The sequence below is a fragment of the Schistocerca americana genome, chromosome 1, assembly GCF_021461395.2.
Source record: "Schistocerca americana isolate TAMUIC-IGC-003095 chromosome 1, iqSchAmer2.1, whole genome shotgun sequence".
NCBI classification, from domain to species: Eukaryota; Metazoa; Arthropoda; class Insecta; order Orthoptera; family Acrididae; genus Schistocerca; species Schistocerca americana.
Window position 1 is genome coordinate 1,151,196,244 of NC_060119.1, and position 14,872 is coordinate 1,151,211,115.

General features: G+C 39.1%; 1 protein-coding gene across 1 annotated transcript in view; it reads right to left on the reverse strand.

The window, feature by feature from the left end:
- Nucleotides 1-329: 329 nt before the first annotated feature.
- LOC124551414 (cyclin-dependent kinase 1-like) overlaps nt 330-14,872 on the reverse strand; it is a 46,270-nt gene continuing 31,727 nt past the window's right edge. The window contains exons 5-7 of the mRNA XM_047126439.1: nt 13,852-14,015; nt 3,684-3,825; nt 330-784 (exon numbers count right to left, since the gene is read on the reverse strand). Of these exons, the coding sequence (XP_046982395.1) occupies nt 677-784; nt 3,684-3,825; nt 13,852-14,015 (414 nt within the window). The 3' untranslated portion in view covers nt 330-676. The remainder of the gene's footprint in view (nt 785-3,683; nt 3,826-13,851; nt 14,016-14,872) is intronic.

Below are 14,872 nucleotides of genomic sequence, written 5' to 3' on the forward strand. Positions count from 1 at the left end.
GCAGCGTTTTGATGACGACACACAGCTTCAAGAAGAGGTAACCACGTGGTTGAAGGCGCAGGCGGCAGAATTTTACGACGAAGGAATTTCCAAGCTCGTCCATCGCTACGATAAGTGCCTTAATTTAAATGGCAACTATGTAGAAAAGTAGTATTTAAGTGCGGCTTTCATCTGTATATAATAAAAAAAATTACTCCAAAACGTAATGTACTTTGTGGATAGCCCTCGTACTGTAATAAAGCAAAGCACTTAAGTGACTCAAAGAGGAACACCTATTAGAGGTAGTAATTAGATTTCCATGAAGAATACACACTGAATTGAATTGACATCAACACAAATCAATTTTTATTCAATTGTTAGAACAATGTTCTCAAGTTTTAATAATGTATATCAAATATTTTCATTTTTAGCAACAACTGCACATAAATTGTGTATTTACACTGTCTATATAAGTACAAAATATTTTAAATTAAATATTGCTACACACACACACACACACACACACACACACACACACACACACACACACACACACACAGAAGAAAAGAAAAGAAGACAGGAACAGAAGTAGCAAATTTCAGCTTTGTACCACTGGTAGCCTTTATGTGTTGTTGAAGAAACCAGCTCAACAACACAATCATTCAAAAAACAATTGCTCAGTCTTAACCAAAAGGATCTATGATTCTGTTGTAGGTAACTTTGCTGTGTCAAGGTCATCAAAGTAAGGATGCAAAATTGCCTTCTTTGCAGTTATCCTGTCTGCCGGGCTGTATGTTAACATTTTCTGCAACACAAAAATCTATGTATTACATACACATAAAAAAGAACACACACACACACACACACACACACACACACACACACACACACACACAAACACAAACACACAACAAACTTTACAGGCTAAGAAAGCGGTGCCATAGGCCAGGAAAGGCAATTTCATACCAGCACCAATAGCTCCAACCAATAAAGAACTGCTATGTTTAAAAAACATATCTCATGAAAAAGTTGCGAAATTTGAGAATAATACTCTATGTTACCTCACAACATAGTTCTCTAGGACTATACGGGATAAACTGTGCTAGTTAAAACTTAAATTCAGGGTGGTCCATTGATAGTGACCGGACCAAATATCTCACGAAATAAGCATCAAACAAAAAAACTACAAAGAGCGAAACTCGTCTAGCTTGAAGGGGGAAACCAGATGACACTATGGTTGGCCAGCTAGATGGCGCTGCCATAGGTCAAATGGATATCAACTGCGTTTTTTTAAATAGGAACCCCCTTTTTTTTTTTTTTTTTTTACATATTCGTGTAGTACGTACAGAAATATGAATGTTTTAGTTGGATCACTTTTTTCGCTTTGTGATAGATGGTGCTGTAACAGTCACAAATGTATAAGTACATGGTATCACGGAACATTCCGCCAATGCGGATGGTATTTGCTTCGTGATACATTACTGGTGTTAAAATGGACCGTTTACCAATTGCGGAAAAGGTCGATATCATGTTGATGTATGGCTATTGTGATCAAAATGCCCAATGGGCGTGTGCAATGTATGCTGCTCAGTATCCTCGATGATATCATCCAAGTGTCCAGACTGGTCGCCGGATAGTTACGTTATTTAAGGAAACAGGAAGTGTTCAGCCACATGTGAAACATCAACCACGACCTGCAACAAATGATGATGCCCAAGTAGGTGTTTTAGCTGCTGTCGCAGCTAATTCAATCATCATTAGCAGACAAATTTCACGAGAAACAGGAATCTCAAAAACGTTGGTGTTGAGAATGCTACATCAACATCGATTGCACCCGTACCATATGTCTATGCACCAGGAATTGCATGACGACGACTTTGAACGTCGTGTACAGTTCTGCCACTGGGCACAAGATAAATTACAGGATGATGACAGATTTTTGCACGCGTTCTATTTAGCGACGAAGCGTCATTCACCAACAGAGGAAACGTAAATCGCATAATACGCACTATTGGGCAACGGAAAATCCACAATGGCTGCGACAAGTGGAACATCAGAGTCCTTGGCGGGTTAATGTATGCTGCAGCATTATGGGAGGAAGGATAATTGCCCCCATTTTATCGATGGCAATCTAAATAGGTGCAATGTGTGTTGATTTCCTACGTAATGTTGTACCGATGGTACTACAAGATGTTTCACTGCATGACAGAATGGCGATGTACTTCCAACATGATGGATGTCCGGCACACAGCTCGCGTGTGGTTGAAGCGGTGTCGAACAGCATATTTCATGACAGGTGGATTGGTCATCGAAGCACCATACCATGGCCCACACGTTCACCGGATCTGACGCCCCCGGATTTCTTTCTGTGGAAAAAGTTGAAGGATATTTGCTATCGTGATCCACTGACAACGGCTGACAACACGCGTCAGTGCATTGTCAATGCATGTGCGAACATTACAGAAGGCGAACTACTCGCTGTTGAGAGGAATGTCGTTACACGTATTGCCAAATGCATTGAGGTTGACAGACATCATTTTGAGCATTTATTGCATTAAAGTGGTATTTACAGGTAATCACGCTGTAACAGAATGCATTCTCAGAAATGATAAGTTCACAAAGGTACATGTATCACAATGGAACAACCGAAATAAAATGTTCAAATGTAGCTATGTTCTGTATTTTAATTTAAAAAACCTACCTGTTACCAACTGTTCGTCTAAATATTCACAAGGCGAAAAAAGTGGTCCAACTGAAACATTCATATTTCTTTAGGTACTACACCAATATGTAATAAAAAATGGAGGTTCCTATTTAAAAAAACACAGTTGATATCCGTTTGATCTATGGCAGCGCCATGTAGCGGGCCAACCATAGTGCCATCTGGTTTCCCCTTCAAGATAGACAAGTTTTGTTCTTTGTAGTTTTTTCGTTTGACGCTTATTTCATGAGATATTTGGCCCAGTCAGGATCAATGGACCACCCTGTACGAACTGAAAACCATTATAATGTTACGTACTTCCTGCTCAGAAAAACCATCAGCTTTCAGGGTTGCAGATGAAAGCAATGGATACATGAATGAACAAACCTTACTGCTTACTGAGCCACGAGACGTTTAAACTACAACATATTTCATCCTAAGTTTCTTGACATAGTATACTAAGTACCCTGCTCCGTTTTCCAGACCTCCCACCCCCCCTTTTTTTTTTGCAAAAACACTGACTTAATAATACACCACTTAGCACTATCAAAAGAGGAAGAAAGGATGTTTTGGAAATGAATAATGTAGAGAGACAAATTCTGCACAAAATCTTGCAACATGTTTCAAATTATTTTTTAAAAAAATCGGGTGTGGAAAAAAAGCTTTCCTACTTCCACTCTATCGTTAAGCCTGCTAACATTAGCCACAAACTTTTTTACAACTATGCACATCACCCTAGGTCTATCCAGTGATGTAACCATATTAAAGCATTATTCCAAAACCAAACAGTTAAGCAATGGAGCTCTCCCATGAGCAGCTTCAAGAAAGAGAGAGGTATAATTACTGCCACATAGTTATTTCTTTTATTACCCTCCAGAATATAGGAATTATCACTTCCAGCATTAAGTTACTTCCACCAGATCCTGCATGCATGACACATGCACACCTGTTTGTGGCCATGTGCCCTGGGTATGGGGCATGTTTTTGACTGACTGGTACTTACTCTTAATAAGTCCAGCCCTTCTGGATCCAAGTTTTTCATGCAACTGCTCAAATTATCTTGAGTCCATTTAGGGAATGATGGCTTGTAATCTGGTAGTTTAGAGACACCAGGCCATGTTTCTTCTGTGGGTGTTTTTAATATACTGAAATAAACACATAATTAAACAACATTTTTTTACTACTACTACGCACTCTAGGACATATCAAAAAATTTATAGGATTTCGTAGTGGAAAATATATGATTATGCAATTAAACAAAACCACATTCATAAACAAGATAGACTGGTTGTAGAGCCCACAATTGTTCAACCTGAATAACCTATTTTTATCAGCATTATACACAACATGCATAGCACAATATTCATTCACCTTTCTGCATGCAAGTGGTTTCAGTTACCTCACAGAAGTTGTGTGTCTGGTGATATCACCCACTGCTTCAGATTCATCTTACACCACATTACTCCAATGCCTAGTCTGTGCACTGACTTACGTGTCGTATAAGGCAGTTCATGACCACAGCTAACTAAGCCTTCATACCATCAGATTGCCCTTCAGATAATTATTCCCTAGAGTTCTATTCACTCAGACTAAACTGTTAATAGAACAGACTCCATTGGCTCTAGGGAGCACTTTTTTATATGATCAAACATGGTAGGACTTCACAGTAATAAAAGTAATGCCTTGTGTTATTTTCTCCACTTGCTCTGAATCTACCACTGTCTATCTGACATTTGGTGGCTGCAATGCCATTAAGGGGAAATTGTCATGCTGACTGAAGTTTCATTCAGAGCAGTATCAATAAGTTCTCTATGAGCACAATTCCTCCTGACAGGTGCTGGTTACTCTGCATGGAAAAGCACAAGCAGAGATGATGTACTGAGAACATCAGGTTACTCACTCAGGAGGCTACCAGTAAATCACATGATATACACAAATGTTCATTTTGTTGGGGTTGGACTCCATACGGTTTGCATCACACCTTGCCAGGTCTTCATGCACTGCTGGCAACTTCCAGTTTTGGCTTGGGATGTAAGTGGATAAATTTTTTTCCTATTTCTTGCTTTGTCAGATTTGTTAGTAAATACGAGCTTTCAATGAGTTCCCTAGCTGTCGCCATCAGGAGTTACCTGTGATACTAGTAGCCCATGTAGTACTGCGTATGTAGTTGGCCAAATTATGTCGTGAAGACAACATGAGACTTTAAAATGCTACAGAGATTATGCCAATACTTGTGATGGAGGAACATCAGTAGTGACGCTGATTCCATTAGATGATAGATCAGCCAGCTTATTTTCCTATAGGCTTTCTCTATCAAGTACCAGTTTCCATGCACAACTTTGGTTATAGCTGCTGCCCCAGTTAGAGAAGTTATTACAAATTTTAACATCAATGAATTCTTAATGTGACATCCATGCTCTACACAGCGTTAAGAAATTACATATACAAACTGACCAGTTTAAATATTACGAAATTTACAAATAATTATGAATTCCAGAAATATTGTGACCAGGTTTTTCTTTTACTGCACAGCTCTCTCTCTCTCTCTCTCTCTCTCTCTCTCTCTCCCTCTCTCTCGTTTCTTGGGTAGCCAGAAAATGGATTGAATACCTAGTCCGACCAGGGCTCTGTCATTTTATTTGTGGTACCTCTGATAATACGAAGGAGTACTATGGGCTGCTCATATGGTGATTGAATACCTACTGGAATTCTTTCACCATACAAGTCATGCACAACAACTTTAACCAGAACGACAGCTATAACCTGCACAGAAACTGGCACTCTATGCTGACAGGCTACACAAATATAATCTGTGTGACTGACTATCTAATGGAATCAACATCAAAATCTAACATTTTTCCATCACAGATATTGACAATCTCTGGTAGCATGTGGAAGTTCCATGACTTCATGTTGTGCCTGTGACCTAACAGTGCCAACTACATACGAAAATTCTACAAACTTTGTATTAAAGTTAATTTCTGACAATAACACGGGAGAAAGTAACCCAACACACAATATAGAACCAAATCTAGTGTGGCAAGTAACCTGAGATATTTTTCACGCAATGTTGCCATAAAAACCTACAGTCTTGTATAGGGAATGCAAGTTGTGTGGCATCTGCACAGATGAGAACTACTGTACTGTCCAACTGTCTGGTCATTTATGGGGGCCCAATACTAAACAAAGGGAGGTCTTTTTCTATCTTCCCCATTGATTTTTGCTCGCTGACATAGAACTGTATACTAATACAATGAAAAATTCCCATAATTCTAAAACAATTCTGGGTTTTACATGGATGATAAAATTCTAGCATTTTTTTCCTGGGGCGTAAACACCCTGCTGACAGTAAGGGATGTGTGTACCAACTTTACACACACACACACACACACACACACACACACACACACACACAAAATGAAAATCTGCTTCAGAAAATTGTTCAAAATAAATTTGAGATGTGATGCCACAAGTGTTACGTATTAGATAAAAAGTCTCCAATAATATCATTGCAAAGACCATGATAATAAATTTTGGAGGAGGAAAACAGAAGGAACAACCTACAAATTTATGAGAAATATTCATGTTAAGGCAACTTAACAATTTAGGAACCAGAATCTGAACAACAGAAAAGATATGATGGAGCTCCTCAACAAACTAGGGCAAAAAAAAAAAAAAAAAAAAAAAAAAAAAAAAAAAAAAAAAAAAAAATTAGAAAATACATCTGTTCTAGTGGATTCTGCAATCTAGCATTATCAAATTTGTAGAGTATGAGGATGTTAATACACATATAACCATTTTTGACTGAGGTGTTAACTTTTATACAAAAGAATACAAATGACATATTGAAAATCAATTAAAATTAACAGAAATAAAAATTACACTTAAGCATGTCTCAGTTTCAGAAATAATCACTGAAATGCTTTGTTTTCAAATTTGAACTATATAGCTCAGACTTTTATGTCACCAGTAGCAGCTAAAGAAATGTTTCCAGAAATGAAACTTTTACTCTGCACCAGATTGTGTCCTGATATAACACTTCCTGGCAGAAGTGCTACTGCCAGCCTTATTGTTGCAGTTTCCCAAGCACAAAATTTTAAACCTACCTAGATATCCTGAAATTTGCAAACAAAACATCACTACTTTGTATTTCTGGTATCTCCGAGTTTAGATACTGCTTTACCTGTTGTCCTTGAGTTTTCTTTTGCTGTTGCCTTTCATCACAATACGCACAGTACAAACTGCCTAGCAAAGAAATAAATGCATAGCAGACAGCTTGAACAATGAGGCAACATATGGGCGTGAAACCAAGCAAGTGTATGTACGTACTTTCTACTTATTTTTATACACGCACTTTTGTTCCGTGCAACAGCAATTGTGAACGAGGTATCGTGTGGACATACCTTTACAGCCACATAGCAACTCTGGAGTAAACTGAAAAGCTGTACTACTGTTTTTACTTTGACTGGCAGTCGCAGGACTGGTGTTGAAATTCTTCAATGACTTCCTCATCAGGCTGCTGTGCTTTGTGTTCATCTTTGTCATTAGATCACATCAACCCTCTTTTCGGGAAGACTGCAACAAATGTGCATTTCTCAGGCTTAACTGTTTCTTCTGAGTGGAAATCTTCATAAATATTGATCACGCTTTGCCCAATGTCTTTGAAAGTCTATCAAGATCTGCAATATGAATCACTTTGCAGTGCTAGGTATAGTTCTTTTTTCCATATACAATCTTCTGCACCAAAATCACAAAAGAAAGTTCTCATAATGAAAGCACAGAGTAAAAACAACAACATGCAGGTGATGCACTTTTACGCAATGGTGGCTTGTGAGTATACATTCTGGGTGCTCATAAATTTTAAATTCAGCTACATTTGAGAGTGAAATTAATAGTCTCTGCTGTTATGCTTATCAACAAGTTATATAACTACAGCCACTGACAATAATAATAGTAATAACAACAACAGTAATAACAATAAGATGCATAACTTATGCGACAAAAGAGAGAACTGTTTTGTGGAATTTTGTTGTTTTGTACATAATGAAGTACATTTTAGGAGAATAACAAAATAATGTGTACACTTTCGCAACTATCTGTTTCACATTTTTGTGTAGGCGGGAGTTTTCGGGCTTTTCCATTTTTCAGACAAATGTAAAAGAGCCCGAACAGATTTATTAGTTCACAAATTTATTTCTAGGCTGAAAAATCCGATATTCTTAGACTCCATCCACAACAGCAACATCTTGTGCTCACTGTACACTTCCTTGTTAAATTTTTGCTTGTAGTCACAATTATTTGAGCCTTTGTGGCTACTTTTCCTCATAATTTATTATTCTGTTCCCTGAATGAGAGTTTGACTCTGCAGTGGAGGGACCTTTGCCTTTTGCAGACAAATGCTCTACAAACTGAGTTACCCAAGCATGTCTCACATCTTCACTTTTCTGTTAGCATTTAAAATAGATTAAACATTGTACATGTTTACACTGCACATGAAAGCCAGTCCCCGCACAGTAAACAACCAACACCAAACACAAAGTGCCGGCTGTGGAAATGATTTAACTTGCGTAGTAATGTCTATCAACACAGTGGTCACTTGACTAGAATACAAATGAGGCACTGAAATCCATAAGGGCCTAAAGCACACTGACGTCACTCTCACATTTAAGTGAATATCGGAGAAACCAATGATACAGCATTTTGTGAATTTTCATATATACAATGTGCACCCACAGCACAGATAAACCTGACTCACCATGAGATCAACAGATTTCAGAGCATGAAAAAATGCTACAATATCTCGATCAACAGTGATGTGCTCTGGGCCCTTATGATTCTCAGCACCTCAAAGGAATTACTGTATGATAAAATTCATTACTTAACATATTACACATTCAGAAACCCACAAAATAGGTTTACCAACAGCACAACTTTCACTGACGTCCATTCTAATTTTGCTAAAGTATATAGTGAGTGAATTAGCACATCTGAGGAGTGTGCTGTCATCTAGCAAGATTTATGCTGAGCAAACAGGGATAAAAGCGTGCCGCAGTGTGCTACCACCTGGTGGCAACAACGGAAACATCTAGTTGAGTGGCAAAGGCTTGCTGTGCACATTGTGAACTGTGCATGTTGTTTATCAAATCCGTATATATTTAGCCCATACAGCGATCATGTCACACGAGTTGGGCATGCGCAAAATCCCCTTAAAATGGGCTCAACTGAAGGTGTGCTCGCGACCCTGATGCCAAGTTTCACAGAGTCTAGAGGAGCCGTAGCGCAGCATATTTAAGTGCCGTAACTTTCAGATTGCAGCATCTACGTTACGTTTAACAGCATTCAAAGAATAATAAGCAACAAATCTGCAATGTGTCAAAAGTTAGGGTGTCCACATGCTCTTGTGCAGCTGCCACTGCTTTTATTGCACTGGTGCTCCAGAGATGTGTTCAGTGGGAGTCTCATTTTTAAACTTGTGAACGTGGTGTACTGACTTAGGAACTTGATTTACTGCAAATATTGTACCACAAAGAAATAGTAAGACAAAATGTGATCACAGTATGGAGTCTTAGATGTCATGAACTGAACAAAGTAATAAATCCCATAGAAAGATGACAATTGACACCAATTTTTCTGTTATATAATTTTTTTCACAGCATGCAAATGATCCACTGGGTTACACAGACTTCCACCATTTCTAATCAAAATCCAATAGTATTTTGGTTGTTAACTATCACAATGGACATCTTTTACACTACAGAGACTAGTAACAGATCTAAAGTTTTATAATTATTAGCCTGGCTCCTTTATTGGGAAGTAGACTAATAATATTGTACAACAATGATTACCTGGTGAGTTCCAGGAATTAAACAGCTAGGTTATCGGTCTCTTGCTCATGGGACAGTTCATCTGGATTTAGTGATATCAGTCAGAAAATTTGATAGAATTGTGACAGTATGTAGAAGTGGTAAAATAGAGGCTCTGAAAGTAATACTGGTGTCAGGTATGAGAAATAACTGAATGAGAGATAAAAGTAGATGGGTTGGGCTGGTCTGATAGCCAGAAAGCAGACAAGGTTAGTTACATAGTGAGCCTTTGTATAGTGCTGCTTTAAGCGATGGGGTGGTCTGTGAAGGCGACTGCGAGAGACATTGGAGTGCCCTTCATCAGTCCTGAATAGCAGTTGCCAAGTCTTTGGTCCACAATGGCACCTGCTGCTGCTGGAAGGAGCCTGTTAAAGAGTGATGACAGTTCCATCAGAGCAATGATTATGTAGGAGACATCCCAAATAACCTTGCTGTCACTATCTGACAGGTAGGACAAAGGTGACGGCAGAGGTATACAACTGTCAGCCAGCCATTTGGAGCGCCCAATGTGGTGTTCGGGCCATCAGGTGGTGACAACGAAGTGACAGGACGTCAGGTAGTAATAACTCACAAGTATCATTCTGTAGCTCCTACAGTAGTGAAGCTACCAAACTGGGGGAAATATTGTAATATTAAATACAGCCCAAAAGGTATTATGGGCTGCACCGAAGTGGTTAGGTGTGCCATCATTGAGGAGAGAGAGCTCAAAGTCAGAAGTTGGTTAACCAGAAATCCCCTGATAGAACATGTGGTATTACCCCTACAGTGTGTGGTGTGTGCTGAAATTGCAAAACAAGAGAAGGTGGTGGGAAGGGCATGGGGGGGGGGGGGGGGGGGGGGGCACGGAAGGGAGGAGTTGTCAAATTAAAATAGGCAGTCAACATATGTGCCATGCCTAGAGGTAAATAAGCATTGCAAATGTAGACTTCTGGCTTCGTTCACATTCTTGCTGTTACTGCTTCCAGTGTGGTATAGAGGGGAATCTACACCGTGACAATATCTATGCAAACCAACATAGAGACCTCTTCAGATGCTCTGTCAGGGCCTGTATGGTTCCGACAGAAGGCACAGTAACATTGTAGTGCTGGAGAATGGTCATCAGTGAAATTTATTTCTTGGAGAAAAACATACTAGTCAGCTGTAAGGGTGAAATGACATCTATGAACATTGGTTCTGAATCCTATTGAGTGCAGATATTTAGCACCTTCAGGGACACAAGAGTAGCCTCTTCCCAAAAGTCCTTCATTTTATCCTCTCTCTAGAGGTTCTTAACTCTTACCCACTGTGGAGTATGAACTGAATCTGGAGTGGGCAACCCCATAGCCCGCAGTACGTTGTTTCTTCAGCCACTAGCTGGTATCAGGTCACTGGTCTGTAGGTTTCTGGAAAGAAGGTTCTGTAGCGTCACCAGTAGATGCCATAAGAAATAGCTGCTTCACCAGATAGAAGCAGGGAATCCCCAAAGAGGATGCTACAGGAACCATTTACTCAAATACAAGTTGACTAAACTATGAACATGTTATTCTTACTACAGTACAGCACTGAATATCTATGTCACGGGAGTGGAAGGAGGAAGTCCACGTTCTGTCAATTACCTAACAACAATGGTGGCAAAATTCCATGTCACTTGGATGGAATTTAAGTGGTCTTATTTTTTCCAGGCTTCAAATTATGAGAGGTTACGGGTGACCTTAAAGTCCTGGATTTTACACACTCTAATTATTGCTGTTTTCAGTCCAAGAACTGGTTTGTGCAGCTCTCCGTGCTACCCTACTCTATGCAAGCCTCTTTATTCCCAAATAACGACTGCAACCTACATCCTTCCAAATCTGCTACAATTTTTATCCTCTACACATTCCTTAGAAAGTAAATTGGTGACCCCTTGATGTTTCGTGTACTATCAACCAATCACTTCTTTTGATCAAGTTGTGCCACTAATTTGTCTCCGAAATTCCGTTCATTAGTTACACGATCTACCTACCTAATCTTCAGCATTCTTCCTTATCACCACATGGCTACACTTCAGACAAATACCTTCAGAAAAAGACTTTCTAACACTTAAACCCATATTCAATGTTAACAAATTTGTCTTCTCAAGAAGTGCTTTGCTTGCCATTGCCAGTCTACATTATACGCCTTCTACTTCAGTTGTCATCAGTTATTTCGTTGCCCAAATAGCAAAACTCATCTATTACTTTTAGTTTCTCGTTGCCTAATCTAGCTCCCTAAGCATTGCCCAATTTAATTCAACTACTTTCCATTATCTTTGTTTCACTTTTGTTGATGTTTATCTTATATCCTCCTGTCAATATGCTGTCCATTCCATTCAACTGCTCTTCCAAGACCTTTACTGTCTTAACAGACTTACAATGTCATTAGCAAACCTCAAAGTTGCTATTTCTTCTCCCTGAACTTTAATCCCTGCTCCAAATTTTTCTTTTGTTTCCTTTACTGCTTGCTTAATGTACAAATTGAATAACATCTGGGATAAACTACAATCGGGGATAAACTACAACCCTGTCTAACTCCCTTCTCAACCACTGCTTCTGTTTCATGCCCCTCGACTCTTGACTGCTGTCTGGTTTCTATTCAAGTTGTAAATAGTCTTTCACTCCTCGTATTTTGCCCCTGCTACCTTCAGAATTTCCAAGAGTATTCCAGTCAACACTGTAAAAACTCACTCTACATCTATTAATGCTATAAACAAAGGCTTGCCTTACCTATCTTCTAATACAATTTGCAGCGTCAGTATTGCTTCATGTGTTACAACATTTCTCTGGAATCCAAACAGATTTTCCCTGAGGTTGGCTTCTACCAGTTTTTCCATTCTTCTGTGAAGAACTAGTGGCAGCATTTTGCGATCATGACTTATTAAACTAATAGTTTGGTAATACCTGTCAGCATCTGCTTTTTTTGGAATCTGTATTATATTCTTCTTGAAGTCTGAGGGTATTTCACCTATCTCATACACCTTGTTGACTAGATGGAAGAGTTGTCACAGTTGGCTCTTTCAAGACCAACAGTAGTTCTAATGGAATGTCATCTACTTCTGGGGACTTGTTTCAACTTAGGTGATAACTTACATCTTTCCACTGTGTGGGGAGTATCTTGAGCACCACCCACATCGAGCAACAGACAGCAGATTTCATGGCCATTGCCCGGTGTCCCCAAAGGACCATCACCTACTCTTCAGAGCACAGGGAAGCAACAGCTCAGTCATGAACAGTACATTCCCCACATAGTCAGTAGGGCTTCCATTGCACAAATAATTTATAGTGTCTACGTGGACTGGGTATCATGTTCGGTATTGTGTAAAATGCTGGACATTGAGTGACCTCATCCACATGTCCTGCACCTAAAAAAACTGGAAGTCAAACTCAGATGTGGGGGACCAAACAAGAGCTAACCAAAATTCATGGTGAAAAGTAAAATGGAAAAGTAATAATCAGTGTCCTAGGAATGGGCTAGCTTGTAACAGAAGTTGTGCTAGAGGTTAAGCATGGAACAAAGAGACACACTGAGTAAGATAATAGGACAGGAAACGAAGTGCTGCTCTGGCCTGGGACACAATGTCTGTCACATCTGTACACACAGGAGTTATGAACTCCCTGGTAGAGAGTAAAAATAATTATGTTGAATTTAAAAACCATGAAATTAAAATTAGTAGCTCTTAATCAAAAGCCAGATGAAATTTAGGTACATTGAACATGTTCTCAGGGAGTAGGTGAAGTAGTTTTAGAGACATCAGTAGACCCAGAATTTCATCTCCAGCGAAACACACATCACTGCATTAGACATGCATCAAAACATACGGAATGAGAAATATGTAAAACAACTTTGAAAACAATCGAAAAGTAATATTTAAAGAAATAATACAAGTAACAGTGGAATGCTAAGTTGTTACAGTTCTTTTAACATACAACTTTTCCCCTCAAATACTCAAGTGTTACACTGGCTGTTTATATTTATATGGGTAATCGGCAATAAAGCGGTCACTACCATGGATGCTACAAAACAATTATTAATACAAAGTCAATGATGTAGCTTTATTATGTTCAGTAATTTCATATATTCCAAGAACATGCAGGCGCGTGAACTCACACAAATAAATAAACGTTTAAGGTGTAGACATCGATCCTGTGTAGCCTGTTCAACTACCACCGTGTCATACAGATTTACTATGAGAAACAAGAACAGTTTTTAGTGCATTGTATTAAACAACTGTTTATGTAATTTAACTACTTACAAGAAGTAGAAACAAATCAGCAATGGAAATATTGTAAAATCATCCTGCAGGAATCGACCTACCGGAAGATCCTGAAAAGCTGGTCTATTTCTGAGTCTCCTTGAAACAATGGCTTCTTTGTTGTCATTTCTGCAAATATACATCCAATGGACCATATATCAATTGGACAGGAGTATTTGAGAGAGCCCAGTAAAACTTCAGGAGCTCTATACCAAAGAGTTACAACCTGGAATTAAACACATGAAAAATAGAGTTTGTCCAAGTCTTAAGTGATATTAGGTTCAGTACATGTAAAGTGGTCTAGGAGAGCCCACTTCATTATCTTAGAATCTACTGAAATTTTGTATGGAGATGCCCATAAGTTTTATAGGAGATTCCACATATGCTTGTCTTTCAGTACACATTAGTTGATTGTTATGAGCTCCTTAAGCCATGGCTTTTGAAATTTTGTAACAAAGATGTAAAAGTTTTCATTCTCATTGAAGTGTTGTTTATTAAAGAGCTAAGCAACATCCCTGATATATACTTGTTCAGTTGTTAGCATGATGCGAGGCAAAGTAATGACAAATATTCAATGTTCAGACAGAATTACTTCCCGATTTAACTGTCACAGAAAGCTGTTTTTGTAATTTGTTTTGTATCAGTACTTGTGTCATATGCAATATTTAGCTCCGGGCAATGGATGTTTCTTGCAATAATCAGATGCAACAGTCACAATACAAGAGAAGGAAAGTTGCTACTCACCATATAGCGGAGATGCTGAGCTGCGATAGGCACAATAAAAAAATTCACACAATCATGGCTTTTGGCCATAAAGGCCTTTGTCAGTAGTGGACAAACACACACACACACACACACACACACACACACACACACACACAAGCGCAACTTGCACACACATCTGCAGTCTCAGAGAGCTGAAACTACACTGCTATCAGCAGCACCAGTGCATGATGGGAGTGGTGACTGGGTAGGGGTAAGGAGGAGGCTCGGGCGAGGAGGGGGAGGGATAGTATGGTGGAAGTGGTAGACAGTGAAGTGTTACAGTTTAGATGGAGGGTAGGAGAGAAAGTGCCAAGCGGA